The sequence below is a fragment of the Eurosta solidaginis genome, chromosome 5, assembly GCF_040869045.1.
Source record: "Eurosta solidaginis isolate ZX-2024a chromosome 5, ASM4086904v1, whole genome shotgun sequence".
Classification (NCBI taxonomy): Eukaryota; Metazoa; Arthropoda; class Insecta; order Diptera; family Tephritidae; genus Eurosta; species Eurosta solidaginis.
The window spans coordinates 93141783-93160375 of record NC_090323.1 but is presented as its reverse complement, the minus strand read 5'-3'; the positions used below and the strand labels follow the sequence as shown (position 1 = coordinate 93160375).

Sequence of the window (18593 nt, the reverse complement as noted above, 5' to 3'; positions counted from 1 at the left end):
CACCTATAGAACTGAGGCCCACACCCTTTCAAAATACTCATTAGCACCTTTCATTTGATACCCATATTGTACAAACGCATTCTAGAGTCACCCCTGGTCCACGTTTATGGCGATATCTCGAAAAGACGTCCACCTATAGAACTTTGGCCCACTCCCTTTTAAAATTATCATTAACACATTTCATTTGATACCCATATCGTACAAACAAATTCTCGAGTCAGGCCTGGTCCACCTTTATGGCGATATCCCTAAATGGCGTCCATCTATAGATCTATGGCCCACTTCCTCTTAAAATACTCTTTAATACCTTCCATTTGATACACATGTCATACAAACACATTCCAGGGTTACCCTAGGTTCCTTTTACAACATGTTGATTTCCCTTACTTTATCTCCACAGCTCTCAACTGAGTATGTAATGTTCGGTTACACCCGAACTTAGCCTTCCCTACTTGTTTTTTTTTTACAGTTGTAAGGGGCTAGCATTTTGTCAGCGGTATCAACGCCGCCTTTAGTTTTGTTGTAGTAGTAGCAGTAATAGCATATTTATTTTCAACCATTCAAAAGATCATACATTTGTAAGATAATGAACAAACATTAAAGACTTAAAAATAGTTAAAAAAAAAAATTTAAAATAAATTAAAATTATGGCAGTAACAAGCGTGTTGAGTGCCACACTATAATTGACTAAACTTATTTCACATAAAGAGCTTACGAAAATTCAGTTAAAATAAGATCTCTGGTTTGCAGATACTTAAACAAATTAACATAATCTCTACCATTAAGGATGTTTACCACACTTGCCAGGTCCAAAACTTTTTCACCAAAACTATCCAACCGGTAATAATTGAAGGCTGGGCAAACACCGATAAAGTGGTGACACTTTCAACATCGCCTAGGTTACATACTGGACATATTGCAGTTGTTACGTTCTTGAAAGATCTTGCACTAAGGTTCAAGAGACCACCTCTCGCACGGAGAATTAAGCTAATGGCATACGCTAAATGTTCGTCGTCAAAATATGTAACGCTAACGGGAGCCAAGTAAGGGTAAAGATCATGCCTTAGTTTTGTTGTAGTACTCGATTACTTCCGGCAATTTTTTAGGTAGATTTCCCGTATTGATAGTGTGATGCATTGTGCTCTGTACAACAGTGCATTTGTCTTTTCGTCCAACATATGAAAATAACGTAGTATTCTGCGTGAAAGCGAAGCTAGATGTATAAACGGGAAGTTTTTTGCATTCCAAAAGTTTTGCAGGAATACTACGTTTGTTCTTCCGCATTGTTCCTAATTGTTAAATTTTTTTCAAGAAGTTTCTGGCCAAGCTCAAATGAGCTAAAAAAATTGTCAATTGTGACATTGTGACTTTTGAATCCAGTTACAAGGTCCAGTACAACGCGCTGTCCTTGATTCATCTCCGGCTGATTTCCTGGCAGTTTGCCCAAGTATGGTTGCATGTTCCATACATAGCAAGATTTTAAACATGGTTGCATCCAAAATTTGATGCCATACCTTGCTCGGCATATACTGACGAAAACTGCATCTTCCATGGAATTCTAAAAGCTGCTCATCGATGGTAACACATTCGCTGGGATTATAATACATTGGCAGGAACTCCACCCATTTGTCCCACAAGTTGCGAATTGGCGTAAATTTGTCATAGTAGTCAGAGTGGTTTCGACGGGAAGTTGGGTCATTAAACCGTATGATTCTTATAATTTTTTGAAATGTTTCCTTGGACATTATAGACCGAACTATAGGTCTTCCATAGGTTGGACAAAAAAGGTCTTCGACGTTCTCATTCAGTCTTCAATTGGGAATTTTCGTAAAAATAGTACTCTTTATTCAATGCTGAATAGAATGGAACGCAAATTTAGTATGGGTCGAAAACCACACGAAGCGTAGAATTATGGAGTATTTTCCTCAGGGCCACACCATTATGACTCAATTTTATTTTTAATTAATTTCGTTCATTTGAAATAATAATTAAAAGACAAGAACTCTCAGCAAGCAGGACATACATTTTGTATGTCGAGGTTGATTCTTGATAGGTTAGAGTTTGTAGGGTACTTTTATTGTATTGTTCTTGTTATTTTAACTTTAATACAACTTAACTCATGTTTCAAACTTTTCTTTCAAAAATTGTCATTCTGTTGTGAAAATTAAAAAATAAAATAACATATTTTTGGGAGTAGTGAAAATAAAATTTCCTTTTATTAAAATAAAATAGTGGTTATAACCACTACATTGGCGATCCTGTCTAAACGCTGAACTTTGTTTAATTAGTACACTGCATTAAGAACTTACAATTATAATAAAATATCAAGTATTGTGTTTTATAAATATACTTAAAGCTATTGACGCATTAAGTTCATTGATTGAAAAACACCACAGAGATTCGTTAAAATATGGATAATACTCTAAAAATGTATTTTTAAAATACAAATGCAATTGCAAAAAAATCAATAGATACAAGAATAACGAGACCAACAACAACAACATTATCCAACACTAAAGAAGAACCAAATGCCATTGTAAAAACTCAGCAACTTCAAGCATAACGAAACCAATAACAACATCAATTAAATGATCTTATCGAACCATTAGCGAAACTTAATACGCACACAGCGACATCAGCGTAAAATAATTATAAGACCAAAAGATCTCTCAAATATATCCGTAACGCAATTTGCTACAACAACAACTACAACTAAAACATTGTGATTTAAAGCTCCTACTCTAAATATTGAATATGAAAATATCAACAAAAATTTATAAAAATTTGGTGAGCCGTATCATTTATTATATCTGATTCTATATATACATATGTAACGTGGAATCATGAAACGACGCTATTGTGCGAAAATACCGTTATTCACTTCTTGAGTGATTCTTATAGGAAATTTAACGCTCTTTCGTTCACAGCGGCCAGCCGCTACACAGAGTCAAGCTAAACGAAAACTTTAAACGCGTTTTTCTCGAAAACTTCTTTTCGCACAATAGGGTCGTTTCATGATCAATTGTTGTTGTTGTTGTAGCGATAAGGTTGCTACCCGAAGGTTTTGGGGAGTGCTATCGATGTAATGGTCCTTTGCCGGATACAGATCCGGTACGCTCCGGTACCACAGCACCATAAGGTGCTAGCCCGACCATCTCGGGAACGATTTATGTGGCCACATTAAACCTTCAGGCCATCCCCTCCCTCCCCACCACCAAGTTCCATGAGGAGCTTGGGGTCGCCAGAGCCTCGTCTGTTAGTCAAACAGGATTCGCCGCGGATAGGTGAGGTTGACAATTGGGTTTGGAGAAGCTATATATTGCGCTAGCAACCTGAAGGGTTGCGCTACACAGCCCCTTGAATCTGGTATTTTAGTCGCCTCTTACGACAGGCATACCTACCGCGGGAATATTCTGACCCCCTAACCCGCTGGGGTTCATGATCAATTGGGGATTCATAGTCTTTTTACGTAGTACACTTTTCTGCATCGACTTATAACCGTAACTTGTGTATCTATGACTTTTTTTTTTACAAATATCTCGAGATTTTGAAGGTTTATTGGCAAATCTAACCGAAATACATATAGGCAGGCTTTTTTGTACGAGTTTAATCATTTAAGAAAGGCTGTTCATCTAACAGTATGTATAAAGGCTTGGTTTTCTCCAAAAGCGGTGCCGCTATACTCGCCGTTTTCATGGCACCGCTTTCCTGAAAACTTGGATCACTCACGGCAGACGATCCGAATAGTTAAATTTTCCATTTTTTTTTAGTATATTGATTATATTTAAATAATTTATTTTCAGTGGATGTACATTGTTCCTGTTGCCTTGCTGTTGTTTATATCCGGCGCTACTAATCAGGATACAACAAAATAGGTCACTACATCTTTTCAATTTGAAAAGTATTCATGTCGAGTAAATCTTTTGTGAAAATATTACCAAATAAATTACCCAATGAATATAAAAATTCGAGCTTTGGATTTGATCGTCAACTTGACATTCAGCTTATTTTAATAAGGATGATGATAGAGGGTGAACGGAGTTTCAAAACCGCATTAATCGTAGACCTACGGAAAAAAACTTCATAATTCTACGTTTAGGGTCATTTTCGACCTGAATATATTTCATATTGATGAAATGAATTAAATGCAATATTTGAAAGTTAATAACTTATTTTCAAACATTTATATTACTATTAGTGCATTTGATGCATACATTATGGTTGTGACTTCGTTTACAGACATTTTTTTTTTTTGTGCAAATGGCACATATCAATTCGGTTTTGTTTTCTCAACTAGCTTTTTTTTCAGTCACACAATAGTGACACCGTGCTGGTTTCTTGGGCGGCTCCGGGTACTGTAGTTGTGAACTACTGGACTGTGGGTCAGCATTATTCATGTCCAGGTCATGCAATCCACTTGGAGTGATTCTCCCGTACCATGCTTCCGAGAGGCCATGTATGGTTTTGCCAAATCAAGCGCAAGGTCGCGTAAAAATATTTTACTTCGACTCTTTTTTTGGGCATCCACCCAATCCTCATTTATACTCATCCATATTATTAAGGCATTTAAGGCCGAAATATCGACTATATTGAAAAACACAGCCATTGGCCAACGATTATTTTTTTTTTACAGTTGTAAGGGGCTAGCATTTTGTATCAACGCCGCCTTTAGTTTTGTTGTAGTAGTAGTAGTAATAGCATATTTATTTTCAACCATTCAAAAGATCATACATTTGTAAGATAATGAACAAACATTAAAGACTTAAAAATAGTTTAAAAAAAATAAAAATAATAAAAATAGTTTAAAATAAATTAAAATTATGGCAGTAACAAGCGTGTTGAGTGCCACACTATAATTGACTAAACTTACACATAAAGAGCTTACGAAAATTCAGTTAAAATAAGATCTCTATACTTCAAGCTGGTTTGCAGATACTTAAACAAATTAGCATAATCTCTACCATTAAGGATGTTTACCACACTTGCCAGGTCCAAAACTTTTTCACCAAAACTAGCCAACCGGTAATCGTTGTAGGCTGGGCAAACACCGATAAAGTGGTGAACACTTTCATCATCGCCTAGGTTACATACTGGACATATTGCAGTGCATACGTTCTTGAAAGATCTCGCACTAAGGTTCAAGAGACCACCTCTCGCACGGAGAATTAAGCTAATGGCATACGCTGAATGTTCATCGTCAAAATATGTAAAGCTCACGGGAGCCAAGTAAGGGTAAAGATCATGCCTTAGTTTTGTTGTAGTACTCGATTACTTCCGGCAATTTTTTAGGTAGATTTCCCGTATTGATAGTGTGATGCATTGTGCTCTGTACAACAGTGCATTTGTCTTTTCGTCCAACATATGAAACTAACGTAGTATTCTGCGTGAAAGCGAAGTTAGATGTATAAACGGGAAGTTTTTTGCATTCCAAAAGTTTTGCAGGAATACTACGTTTGTTCTTCCGCATTGTTCCTACCATTGTTAAATTTTTTTCAAGAAGTTTCTGGCCAAGCTCAAATGAGCTAAACAATTTTTCAATTGTGACATTGTGACCTTTGAATCCAGTTATAAAGTCCAGTACAACGCGCTGTCCTTGATTCATCTCCGGCTGATTTCCTGGCAGTTTGCCCAAGTATGGTTGCATGTTCCATACATAGCAAGATTTTAAACATGCTAGCATCCAAAATTTGATGCCATACATTGCTCGGCATATACTGACGAAAACTGCATCTTCCATGGAATTCTAGAAGCTGCTCATCGATGGTAACACATTCGCTGGGATTATAATACATTGGCAGGAACTCCACCCATTTGTCCCACAAGTTGCGAATTGGCGTAAATTTGTCATAGTAGTCAGAGTGGTTTCGACGGGAAGTTGGGTCATTAAACCGTATGATTCTTATAATTTTTTGAAATGTTTCCTTGGACATTATAGATCGAACTATAGGTATTCCATAGATTGGACAAAAAAGGTCTTCGACGTTCTCATTCAGTCTTCAATTGGGAATTTTCGTAAAAATGGTACTCTTTATTCAATGCTGAATAGAATGGAACGCAAATTTAGTACGGGTCGAAAACCACCCGAAGCGTAGAATTATGGAGTATTTTGCTCAGGGCCACACCATTATGACTCAATTTTATTTTAATTAATTTCGTTCATTTCAAATAATAATTAAAAGACAAGAACTCTCAGACTTCTAATTTTACAACGTATTGAGTTATAGCCACGTAAAGCAGCGTTTCGGGTCGTTTTCGACCCGAACGTAGGTCTACGGTTAAGCGATACGATGTACTCCGGGAGCAGGAGTAGTAGAGTCAATGAGCTCCATGTTGGGAAAGCATACAAATGAAAACGGAAAAGTAGGGCGTAGAAGGGTATAGAGCAGAGGAAGCAAAAGAGCTCTGTTGCAGTACCGTGCAGCACTAAGAATTTTCCAACGCTTGGGAGGAGTGGTTGCTACAAGGGTGTGAAGATGATAGCGTGCGCCAAACCTAAGGCCCGAGCGCGTGGTTAGAGGTCGTGGATAAAGTGCAGATCCCTTACTGTACCAATAGTTAAAGTATGGATGCCATGCGTAATGAAGTCGAATACACTGATGAGATACTTACTGTTTCTCGGCCTACGAAAGAGGGTCAGGAAAGTGGTGTCAGGCGAACTCCTAACCCCTGAGGAGGCTTCGTTTGACCTGGCGCTGTTCCAGAAATCATTGCTCTCATAGGTAGGAAAAGCCTCGGGCCTCAGCGCGGCCGGATCTGGCGTCTTCTACGCGCTAATGGAAGGAATGGTTGAAGTAGCAGACATGATAAGGAAACAGCTTCATTCACATATGCAAGAGGCTACGAAACTCTGTTTCGCTCGTATACCGCAGTGCAATGCGATTCACATAGCGGACATGCAGATGGTGTAAAACCCTAGTGCATAATACACTATGCTTTAGACAATAATAAACAAGTCGTGTTTACTAAAAGGTACAAGGTCCCAGATTGGACCATTCTTGCACAAAATATCTAGGAATGATCCTAGACAGTAAGCTGTCGTGGAAGCTCAACGTGTATTTGTTTTAGCAGTGGTTCGCCCCATTCCATAGAATCGACCGATCACAAATTGTCATCAATGTCCTCTATAGGGAGTCCAAGGAAACTTGCAGTTTCAACAGGGGTGGACCATAGTGAGAGGGGTGTTAGAGGCGTTGGTTCCACATTACAATTGAAGAGATGGTTGGTGTCATGTGGGCACACATTGCAAGCAGGACATACATTTTGTATGTCGAGGTTATTCTTGATAGGTTAGAGTTTGTAGGGTACTTTTATTGTATTGTTCTTGTTATTTTAACTTTAATACAACTTACCTCATGTTTCAAACTTTTTTTTCAAAAATTGTCATTCTGTTGTAAAAATTAAAGGATAAAATAACATATTTTTGGGAGTAGTGAAAATAAAATTTCCTTTTATTAAAATAAAATAGTGGTTATAATTAAATAGTGGTAAATTTATTAACCACTACATTGGCGATCCTGTCTAAACGCTGAACTTTGTTTAATTAGTACACTGCATTAAGAACTTACAATTATAATAAAATATCGAGTATTGTGTTTTATAAATATACTTAAAGCTATTGACGCACTAAGTTCATTGATTGAAAAACACAACAGAGATTCGTTAAAATATGGATAATACTCTAAAAATGTATTTTTAAAATACAAATGCCATTGCAAAAAAATCAATAGATACAAGAATAACGAGACCAACAACAACAACATTATCCAACACTAAAGAAGAACCAAATGCCATTATAAAAACTCAGCAACTTCAAGCATAACGAAACCAACAACAACATCAATTAAATGATCTTATCGAACCATTAGCTAAACTTAATACGCACACAGCGACATCAGCGTAAAATAATTATAAGACCAAAAGATCTCTCAAATATATCCATAACGCAATTGGCTACAACAACAACTACAACTAAAACATTGTGATTTAAAACTCCTACTCTAAATATTGAATATGAAAATATCAACAAAAATATATAAAAGTTTGGTGAGCCGTATCATTTATTATATCTGATTCTATATATACATATGTGACGTGGAATCATGAAACGATGCTATTGTGCGAAAATACCGTTATTCACTTCTTGAGTGATTCTTATAGGAAATTTAACGCTCTTTCGTTCACAGCGGCCAGCTGCTACACAGAGTCAAGCTAAACGAAAACTTTAAACGCGTTTTTCTCGAAAACTTCTTTTCGCACAATAGGGTCGTTTCATGATTACAGGTCGTTTCATGATCAATTGGGGATTCATAGTCTTTTTACGCAGTACACCTTTCTGCATCGACTTATAACCGTAACTTGTGTATCTATGACTTTTTTTACAAATATCTCGAGATTTTGAAGTTTTATTGGCAAATCTGACCGAAATTCATATAGGCAGCCTTTTTTGTACGAGTTTAATCATTTAAGAAGGGCTGTTCATCTAACAGTATGTATAAAGGCTTGGTTTTCTCCAAAAGCGGTGCCGCTATACTCACCGTTTTCATGGCACCGCATTTCTGAAAACTCACGGCAGACGATCCGAATAGTTAAATTTTCCATTTTTTTAGTATATTGATTTTGTTTTAATTCACATGCAAGAAAAAATATATTAAAAAAATTTTTGCTCAAAAATGTTATTTTATAAATAATAAAATAATTTCAAATATTTGACAAATGTTCACTGCTTTTAATATAGCGGTGGGAAAAAACGTTAATGAACGAATTCGTACCGTCATGACGGCCGTAATATTTATTTCCCCGCCTCTATACTACGTTGCGTTGAACTTCGCCGTCTTCTTAGTTTCCTAATAATTACTTTTATTTTGAAATATTTTTGACAACGTACTCTACCGTTATGAAACGGCCGCTACATAGGGGCACCGCTTTCGAAGAAACCAAGCCTTAAGTGCTTAAGTTTAAGAGTTTCATAAGATTAAAAGTAAATACCCTTACACCCGGTTTTTCAGTGCGGGTTTAAACTACAGTTAAAATTTACTACAGTTTTACCCTGTCACCGGGCCTTGCTGTGTTTTTCAAAAAATTTTCAATTATTTTCAAATAATTTATTTTCAGTGGATGTACATTGTTCCTGTTGCCTTGCTGTTGTTTATATCCGGCGCTACTAACCAGGATACAACAAAATAGTTCACTACATCTTTTCAATTTGAAAAGTATTCATGTCGACTAAATCCTTTGCGAATATATTACTAAATAAATTACCCAATGAATATAAAAATTCGAGCTTTGGATTTTGTTTTGGCCGGGCCACAGCTCAGGGATGGTGCCGGTCAAGAAATAACACGGAAAAACAAGAAAAGTTTGTATTAATATTTAATTAATATAGGTATCTTTATTTGCCCAATGAATATAAAAATTCGAGCTTTGGATGTTGTCTTGGCCGGCCATAGCTCAGGGATGGTGCCGGTCAAGAAATAGGACGGAAAAACAAGAAAAGTTTGTATTAATATTTAATTAATAAAGGTATCTTTATTTGACATAAATATTAATCACAGTAATTAATATATATATATTTGTAGGTTACCTTGATTTTTGGTGAAGCTGGAACTGCGGGATACGTCCTTTTTACTTGATGTGTGAGAACAAGTGAATTAAAAGAACATAACGGGTCAATACCGCTTGTTAGTCAAGCTGTTTATTTATTCCTGCGATGTTTATTTTCATGGTTCACATAAACAGTTTGACTGGCACTGTTAACAAATATATGAAAATATGCTTTGAGTTTGGGCTGTTGGCCTAAACATGCCGGCCCCCTTGCGACACGCAAGATCTATTTGGACATATTCCGCCGCTGGTTCGCAGAATTTGCTTAAATTAAGCTTAAAACTATTATCAGCTCAGGTTCCGTTTGAATTTCCTAAAGTCGAAAATTGAAGAATAATAAATAATAGATCCACATGGTTAAATCTCAGTGGCACATTCATTTTTAATTCATGTATGTATGTACAAAATATTTCATTGCTTAGATACATATGTGTATGCATAAGCAATATTTAAAATTCATTTTGTTTTTTTTTGGAAAAAAAAATATATGTATGTGTAGCGACCGAAACCGCACATGTTACGTTTATTGCCAAATGGCAACCTCGTAAATTAGAAATCATTTGGCATTACTGTTTTGACACTTTCTCTTGTAATTATCATTCGTAATTTGATTTGGACAGGAAAACGTCCACTCAGAATTTATCCTTTGTTCAATATAAAAAAAAATAAATAAATGTAAGGCGCGATAACCTCCGAAGAGATCTAAGGCCGAGCTTCTCTTCCAATTTGCGTCGTGCTCCTCTTGATTTTTCCCTACAAATTGGCCGGACGGGACCTACATGTTTTATGCCGACTCCGAACGGCATCTGCAAGGCAGATGAGTTTTCACTGAGAGCTTTTCATGGCAGAAATACAATCGGAGCGCTTGCCAGACACTGCCGAGGGGCGACCCCGCTTAGAAAAATTTTCTTCTAATTGAAAAATCTTATTTCTAAAATTTTGATGTTGCTTTGCCCGGGAGTTGAACCCAGGGCATACGGTGTGATAGGCGGAGCACGCTACCATCACGGTGTTCAATATAGTAGTGTATAAATTAGAAGTTCTATTTATTCATATTGGTTCACGATACACTACAACTGGTGACCCCGTAAAAGAATACAAAATGTCTAACGAAAAAGAGGAGGAATTCAAGATGCAATCGCTTGGCCACAACTTGCACGACTCTCCGTCAACCACCGTTTTGCTAACCTGATTCTAGACTTTTGTTTGCACAAGTAGAGGCGCAGTTCGCACGAGCTGGCATTACGGCATATGCAACGAAATTCTATACTGCCGTCGCCGTAGTAGACTCAGCAATTCTTTTACACGCAGGCGCACAGTGTTCCATGTAGAACAAGCTAGCTGGACAAAAACAAAGTTTTTATTCCAAGAATGTTGTAATGGAAATTGAAAGAAAACAACAAAATAACGGGATTTTTGCACACATTTGTTTTTTTTGCTTATTATATCTAGAGTAATTGAAGTAAGTAAGCAGGAGTGGCCGTAAATTGCGTTGATTAATTTACAAAAATAATGTTGAATATTACTTTTCATAATACTTTTATTTAAATATTTTTACATAATTTTTGTGATGGATTCTAAGCTCGAAGGTAAGTTGAATTTTTTAATAGTAATCTTCTCGCAATTAGAATATTTTTAATTTTCATTGGTTTTTTTTTTTTAATTTGTCAATATTTCGGCTTCAGTCTGAAGCCATCTTCAGGAACTTGTGGTTATTCTTTATAGAATAGTCGAGTCGATAAAGAATAACCACAAGTTCCTGAAGATGGCTTCAGACTGAAGCCGAAATATTGACAAATTAAAAAAAACCAATGAAATTTTAAACATTGTGTTTTATTTAACCACGGCCTTTAAGCTCATTATTATTAACATAACGTAGACGCATAAGGCTATAAAAATTACCAAAAATATTTTTAATATATTTAAAATTCCGTTATTGGGAAGAAAAGGTACTTTTTACCTACATTTTTAATTTTAGAAAGGGAAAAGTTATATGTACCCGCGTGTACCCGCGCCAAATGTTGCATATGTTATAGTTCCAAGGATTTTCTAATAGTCGAAAGAAAAAACCATTGCGAATTCTTTGCACATCTATCTTAAATTTTTTTTGTAGATTTAGTATTAACCATACCAAGAATGAAGTTTTTTGAAATTTTGTTGAAATATTAGAAAGAATCGAGAAATAAGGAGCTATTGAGTTGTATTTTACTTAATGCTGATTTAAGATAAGTAGCTGAGCATTCGTTAAAAATTTAAGTCAACAAATTTCAAAATATTCGTCCAACATCGATGAGAAATGGAACAGATCTGGAAGACATCGGGAGCGATTTCGTAATAAAAACTCGGCGTGGCTTTCGGGAACAAGGTTGCCATCAGAGCAACCAGCTTCGTCTTCAGGTAACCCAGGACCCGGAAGACCACAGAAGGACTTTCTGCTTTCCAGCCAAAAGACCAAGCGTCGTCGAGTGAACGACCTACTGCAATCCAGAAGTGCTGATGAGTTAGTTTATGCGGCAGAAGTATCAACGCGGATGTCCGGCAATAGGAATATTGCTAATATTATAAAAGTTCACAAAAAACGACGAACAAGGTAACATGTGAGCAAGGTGCAAGATGCTTGAGCAGTGTAGAAGCTTTGGCATGCTATGTAGACAGCAAGTCGACGACTCATGTGTACAAAACGACTCGGAAGTGGAGTATCAAGGCAGGCCATAAGGTTTATCCATCATTCCACTTCACATGCAGTGCTGACACTGATGAGTTTTTGTTTATATTTTCTTTCGTTCCTCTTCAGTTACAGGACGAAAAGGGTAACATTGTTTGGCAGAATCCTCGACCTTCTTCTGCGATGTATTGTCATCCAATTAAATTTATTTTCTCTAAGGAAACAAAAGATTTTATTGTTTCTGAAACGAACAAAGTTTTAGAGGAGGTAAAAGCTTTGTTGCCAACAAAGTACTTTCTCGAAGAATGCGAGGTTTCTGTAAATCACAATATGCTCCTAACAATGATTGACGGAAAAGTTTGCAATGCTTTGACTGAAACTTCTTCCGCGCAAAAGTGTTATATTTGTGGTGCCAATCTAAAAGATATGAATGATGAGACGGGTTTTTATGCCTAACCGAGATAATATTGGTTTTGGCTTGTCTACTCTCCATGCCTGGATAAGATGTTTTGAATGCTTGCTTCACATAAGTTATCGCCTCGAAGTAAAAAAATGGCAACTTAGGAATGAGGCAGATAAAGATAGTGTTAAGCAACGTTCCAACGAAATCCAGAATAAATTTAAAAGTGGACTTGGATTGATAGTAGATCAACCAAAACCACGATTCGGCAATACCAATGATGGTAATACTGCTCGAAAGTTTTTCGAAAATTCTGAGGCTAGTGCTGAGATTACGGGATTGAATGTAACGCTTATCAAAAGATTCGATACTCTCCTTCGCGCATTAGCATCTAAAAAAACTATACATAGATCTCTATCCGTGGTTCTATATGCCTGCTACAGTTCATCTTAGTGCATAGTAATTATATTATAAAATCAGCAATTTTTCCTATTGTTCAACTTTCTGAAGAAGCACAAGAAGTCCGTAACAAAGATTTGAAACGATTCAGGGATGATAACACACAAAAGCAGTCGCGAGTAGAGATCTTATAAATATGTTGCTTATAACATCGGATCCCTTAGTTAACAGCTTAAGGGAGATACCCAAGAAAAAATTTAAAAGCCTGACTTCAGAAGTCTTACATTTACTGTCCTTCGATAATGTTGAGGAGTCAATAAATACCCCAGTTCTTTCAAGCTTTCACAGTAATGATGCTCATGACTATTCCACAAGTGACTCATCGAATGACAGTGACGATAAGGAATGGTAACATAATTATAAAAGAAAACTTACGCTATGACTTTCCTTGATCAGTAAGTAGTAAAGTAAAGTAAAGAGAAGTAAAATTTTAGAAAAAAATAAGAAAAAAGGCACATATGGCTGAAAAAATATTATACTTGTAATAAATGACTACATATGAAACTGAAAATATCAGAAAATAATTTTGTCCAGCTAGCTTGTTCTACACGAAACACTATGAGGCGATATAATTTCCGCACCTCCTGGAACTGGCAAATATGATTTGTTAAAAGAAAGATTAATCAAAGATTTTGGTGAATCGAAGGAGGCACGTCTCAAACGGTTATTTGAGACTTGTGAACTCAACAACAAGAAACCAACAGCACTGCTTCGCGAAATGAAAGAGCTAGAAAATCATCGTATGGACAAGGAGATACTTAAGTCGTTATGGTTGCGCCGTTTTCCAGTACACGTACAACAAATTCTTTCAACGCTAGAGGTTGAAGTCGAATTTTTGGCAAAGAAAGCAGACAATATCATGAACATTACTCCGACGCAACGTGTGAACGCAATCGATATGACAGAGGCTGCAGGTAAGTCATTATCAGATTTAGTAAACAGAATCGCAAGGCTCGAGTGCGCCAACGAAATTAATCGCATCGATCAAAGCACGCGCCCCAACTCGATTCGTCCTAGGGCAGTACCTACGCCACGGCAGGAATCGGCACACAATATATGTTGGTATCACCAAAAATTCGGAAATCGGGCAACGAAGTGCCGACAGCCTTGTACTTATATTCCACCCACATCGGAAAACTAGTAAGTCCTCCGTTTCGAGCGGCTAAACCGGAGAACATATATTCATGCCGCCTTTATATTCGTAATAAGACGACTGCCTTAAAATTTTTAATTGATACCGGGGCAGAAATATCAGTTATACTCAAAAAATCCAATAAAAACGTAGAACCTTCGCCCATGAAGTTAGTGGCAGCAAACAATAGTCAAATAAATACGTATGGAAGAAAGCTTCTCACAGTTGACCTAGGCTTGCCCAAAAAATTTAGCTGGGTATTCATAGTAGCCGATGTCTCGAAGCCAATCATAGGGGCAGACTTTTTGCACAATTTTAACATTTTAGTAGACGTCAAAAATAAAAGTTTAATAGATCAAAAGACCAACCTACGCACAGTTTGCCAAATCACAAAACTGCCGCAAAATACCGCTTCGCTCAGAGGCGCAGATAATTTTCACAAACTGGTAATGCTTTACGCCGATTTAGCAGACGGTTCAAAGAGATCGACGTGTAAAGCTACAACAATTCAGCATTATATGGAGACAAAAGGTGCACCCATAACGCAAAAACTACGACGGCTTTCGCCCGAAAAGCTTGAGATAGCGAAAAAGGAATTTGAGTATTTTTTAGAGAGAGGGATATGTCAGAGGTCAAAGGGACAATGGGCAAGTCCTGTGCACATGGTCAAGAAGGCAAATGGCTCTTGGAGGCCATGCGGAGGCTAAAGGCGTTTGAATGCCAATACCATTGCTGACAGCTACCCTGTTCGTCACATGCCAGACTTTGCTTCTCAGTTACACGGAAAAACGGTGTTTTCTGTAATAGATTGCAAAAGAACCTACCATCAAATTCCAGTTAATCCATCAGACATTCCGAAAACGGCCATTATAACCGCATTTGGGTTGTTTGAATTCAAATACATGACGTTCGGGCTAAGAAACGCAGCCCAAAAGTTTCAAAGGTTCATCGACGAAGTCGTTAGAGGCTTACCGTTCGCCTTTCCATATTTAGCTGACGTATCATTTGCGTCCACGTCTACTGAACAACACGAAACGCATCTCGAACCTATTTCAACGTTATAGAGAATTCGGTATAGTCATAAATATCGAAAAGTGTCAAATTGCACAGGCCGAGGTAGAGTTTTTAGGCCATCTGGTGACCCGAAAGGGCATAACGCCCTTGCCACGAAAGGTTAAGGGCATCCTTGATTGTAAGCAGCCGCAAGAAGTCCACGAGCTTCGAAGTTTTTTTGGGGGCGGTTTTTACCACACGCTGCCGCTGTCGAAGCACCGAAGAAGAAAGATCGCACAAAACTTAATTGGTCGTCGGAAACAATCACGGCGTTTCAAGAGTTGAAGACGCAATTGGCCAACGCAGCACGCATAGCCTACCCCGTTGCTGGAGTCACGATTGCGTTAATGACGGACGCCTCAGATTTCGCTAGGGGGCGGCGTTGCAACATGTAGACGGTACATGGCAGCCATTGGGTTTCTTTTCGCAGAAATTGTCAACGACGGAACAACGATATAGCGCGTACGATCGCGAGCTATTAGCGATACACAGGGCAATTCGACATTTCCGCTATTTTTTAGAAGGGACTAGCTTTATCATGTTTACTGATCATAAACCGTTGCTCCACGCATTCGACCAAAAATGGGAAAAGCTCTCACCTCGTCAGAAGCGTGAACTCAACTTTATTAGTCAGTTCTCAGCGGACATCAGACATGTCAGTGTAGCAGACAACTTCGTTGCCGATATCCAATCAAGGATAGAAACACGATACCATCGCCCGTGGATTTAGGTCTACTTCAAGAGGAACAAAAGAAAAGCGAAGAGTTAAGAGAACTTCTAAATGGGAATACTTCGCTAAAACTAGTTAAACACATACATCCAGGTACGAATTTAGAAATAGTTTTCGACAACTCGACCGGGAGCTTGCGACCTTACGTCCCAGCACCATTACGCCAAGTAGTCTTTAATGCGGTACATGGTTTGGCACATCCAGGTGCAAGGTCGACCGTAAAGCTGATATCCAAGAACTTCGTTTAGAAAGGCCTGAATTCCGATATACGTGCTCGAGTGCGAAGTTGCCCTGCTTGTCAAAGGTGCAAAGTTGCGAGGCATACGTAGAGTTAGCTGGAAACCTTCGCCGTACCGAACAGACGCTTCGAACATATAAATGTTGAACTTTTCCTTCATCGAATGGCTACACATGCGTCGACAGATTTTTGAGATGGATCGAGGTCATGCCCTTAACTGACATGACAGCAGAGACGGTAGCCAAAGAATTACTCAAAGGGTGGATAAGTAGATTCGGTGTTCCCAATTTACGAATTGAAAAAAAGTTCTCGGAGTTGCATTACCACTGTATACGACTCTAGTTTTAGATTTGAATTCGCGAAGGATGATTTTAATAAACAACCAAATTTTATCTACAGTTGTTTGGCCCAAATACGGTGCAGATATTGACAAAAACGTTTCGGACTTCGATACCATCATTCACGCTATTCTAGAAAGACACGTACTAGTCCAAATATGGTTTTCCAAAGAGCTGAAATCTTTAAAAAATAAAAAATCGCGTTCTTTCAAGCTGTACAAGAAGACGGGTTCACACTCTAACTACTTTCAAGTAGTACTCTATATTGCGCCATAAATATTTTTAATTAAACAAAAAGTGTTATAATACCTATCTGTGTACGATGAAAAAGAAAATAACTTGCAATCCGAAAGCTTTCTATGATTTCGTAAACTCTAAACGTAGGGTTAAAGGGTTTCCTTCTGCTATGAAATACCGTGATGATTTCTCTAGGGACGACGAAGATATTGCCAACTTCTTTGCACTTATTCCCACATGTTTTCTTAAAAAATGCGCTGAACATATTTATCAGCCCCTAACTGACTTATTCAATATATCAATAAAATATTCCAAAATTTTAATGTATGCTGATGATGTAAAACATTTTAGGTCCTATGCATCTATTGATGAACGAACGTCCCTTGCTTCAAGCGGATTTAAACTGCTTAGTTGCTTGGTGCAACGCAAACTCAATGCTGCTGAACCTCAATAAATGTAAATTCATGTGCTTCTCTCGAAGATCTTTGACAGCAGCCTCTTACGCAATTAATAATTTTTGTCTTGCATCAGTAAATTACTTTGTTGACTTGGGAGTTACGATGGCTGCTAAACTTAGTTTCAACCTTCATATTATGGCTACTGTCAATAAGACTAGAGGTGTTCTATCATTCGTGAAACGATGGTCTAAAGAATTTAGTGACCCTTATGTAACTAAAGCCCTTTTTACCACATTAGTTAGACCGGTACTAGAATACGGATCAATAGTCTGGAATCCGCGATATTAAGTTAATGCAGATAGACTAGAGTCAATGCAGAAGCTATTTTTACTTTTTTCTTTAAGGAATTTTCATTGGGACTCTGGGTATAATCTTCCACCTTATACTAGTCGGTTAAAGCTTATCAATCTTCCAACTCCCGCAAGTCGTACAGAAATGCTAGGCGTATTATTCATGGCTAAACTACTGAATGGACTGATTTCTCGCCCCTTTCTTTTGAACGAAGTAAACTTCAATGTCCCATCACGAGCGTCAAGACATTACAAACCTCTTCTTTTGAGGCAGTGCAAAACTAATTTCGAATTAAATGAACCTTTTCGGTATTTGTGTCATGATTTTAACTCTTATTCGAACTCGTTTGATATAACAGATTCACCTTTTTCTATAAAGAAAACTGTCCTATCCTATTTTAACTCGTAACAAAAAATAACAATAATAATAATAATAAAAAAATCTTTATATAAAATGTTCACTTATTTAACAATTTAGTATATGTATTATTTCCAACTGTTATATTGATGATATTTATTCTGTAGCTGAGCAGTTTTAGATCTCAACGCTTAACATACCTCCGCCTATCAACAAGGCGGCAAAAACAAAATCAGTGCGTCATGCGGATGCGCTCTTCGTGTCGTTTGGCGGGCTTTGGAGGGTATTTATCCGTTGGGTTTATTATTATTATATCACCACGGACCAAGGTCGACAATTCGATAGTAGTCTTTTTCAACAACTAACGAAACTCTTGCGGGCCAAACACATCCATACCACGAGTTACCACCCCAGGTAAATGGGTTGGTCGAGAGATGGCACCGAGACTTAAAAGGGGCGTTGAAATTTTACGAAGCTAACTCGAATTGGACGGACGTGTTAGCTATAGTCCTATTAGGCTTGCGGACGGCAGTGAAAGTGGACCTCGGAGCACCGGTAGCAGAAATGTTATATGGACAGGTGATATGCCTGCCAAGCGCTATTCTCGACCATACCATTGAGGCATACACGGATGT

The 18593-nt window shown here is 37.6% G+C and overlaps 1 protein-coding gene across 5 annotated transcripts in view; it reads left to right on the top strand.

Annotated features, from left to right (window-relative positions):
- EMC10 (ER membrane protein complex subunit 10) overlaps positions 1-18593 on the top strand; it is a 128509-nt gene that overhangs the window by 64876 nt on the left and 45040 nt on the right. The window contains exons 5-6 of one of the 5 annotated variants that reach the window (XR_010953719.1): positions 3804-8038; positions 9112-9274. The exons of 2 other annotated variants lie outside the window; for them this stretch is intronic. Coding sequence is in view for 1 of the 3 variants with exons in the window: in XM_067789429.1 (XP_067645530.1) it covers positions 3804-3875 (72 nt within the window). In the remaining 2 variants the exon portion in view is untranslated. Of the gene's footprint in view, positions 1-3803; positions 9275-18593 lie in introns of those variants that run through there. 2 more of the 5 variants (XR_010953720.1, XM_067789429.1) reach the window with 2 other exon arrangements.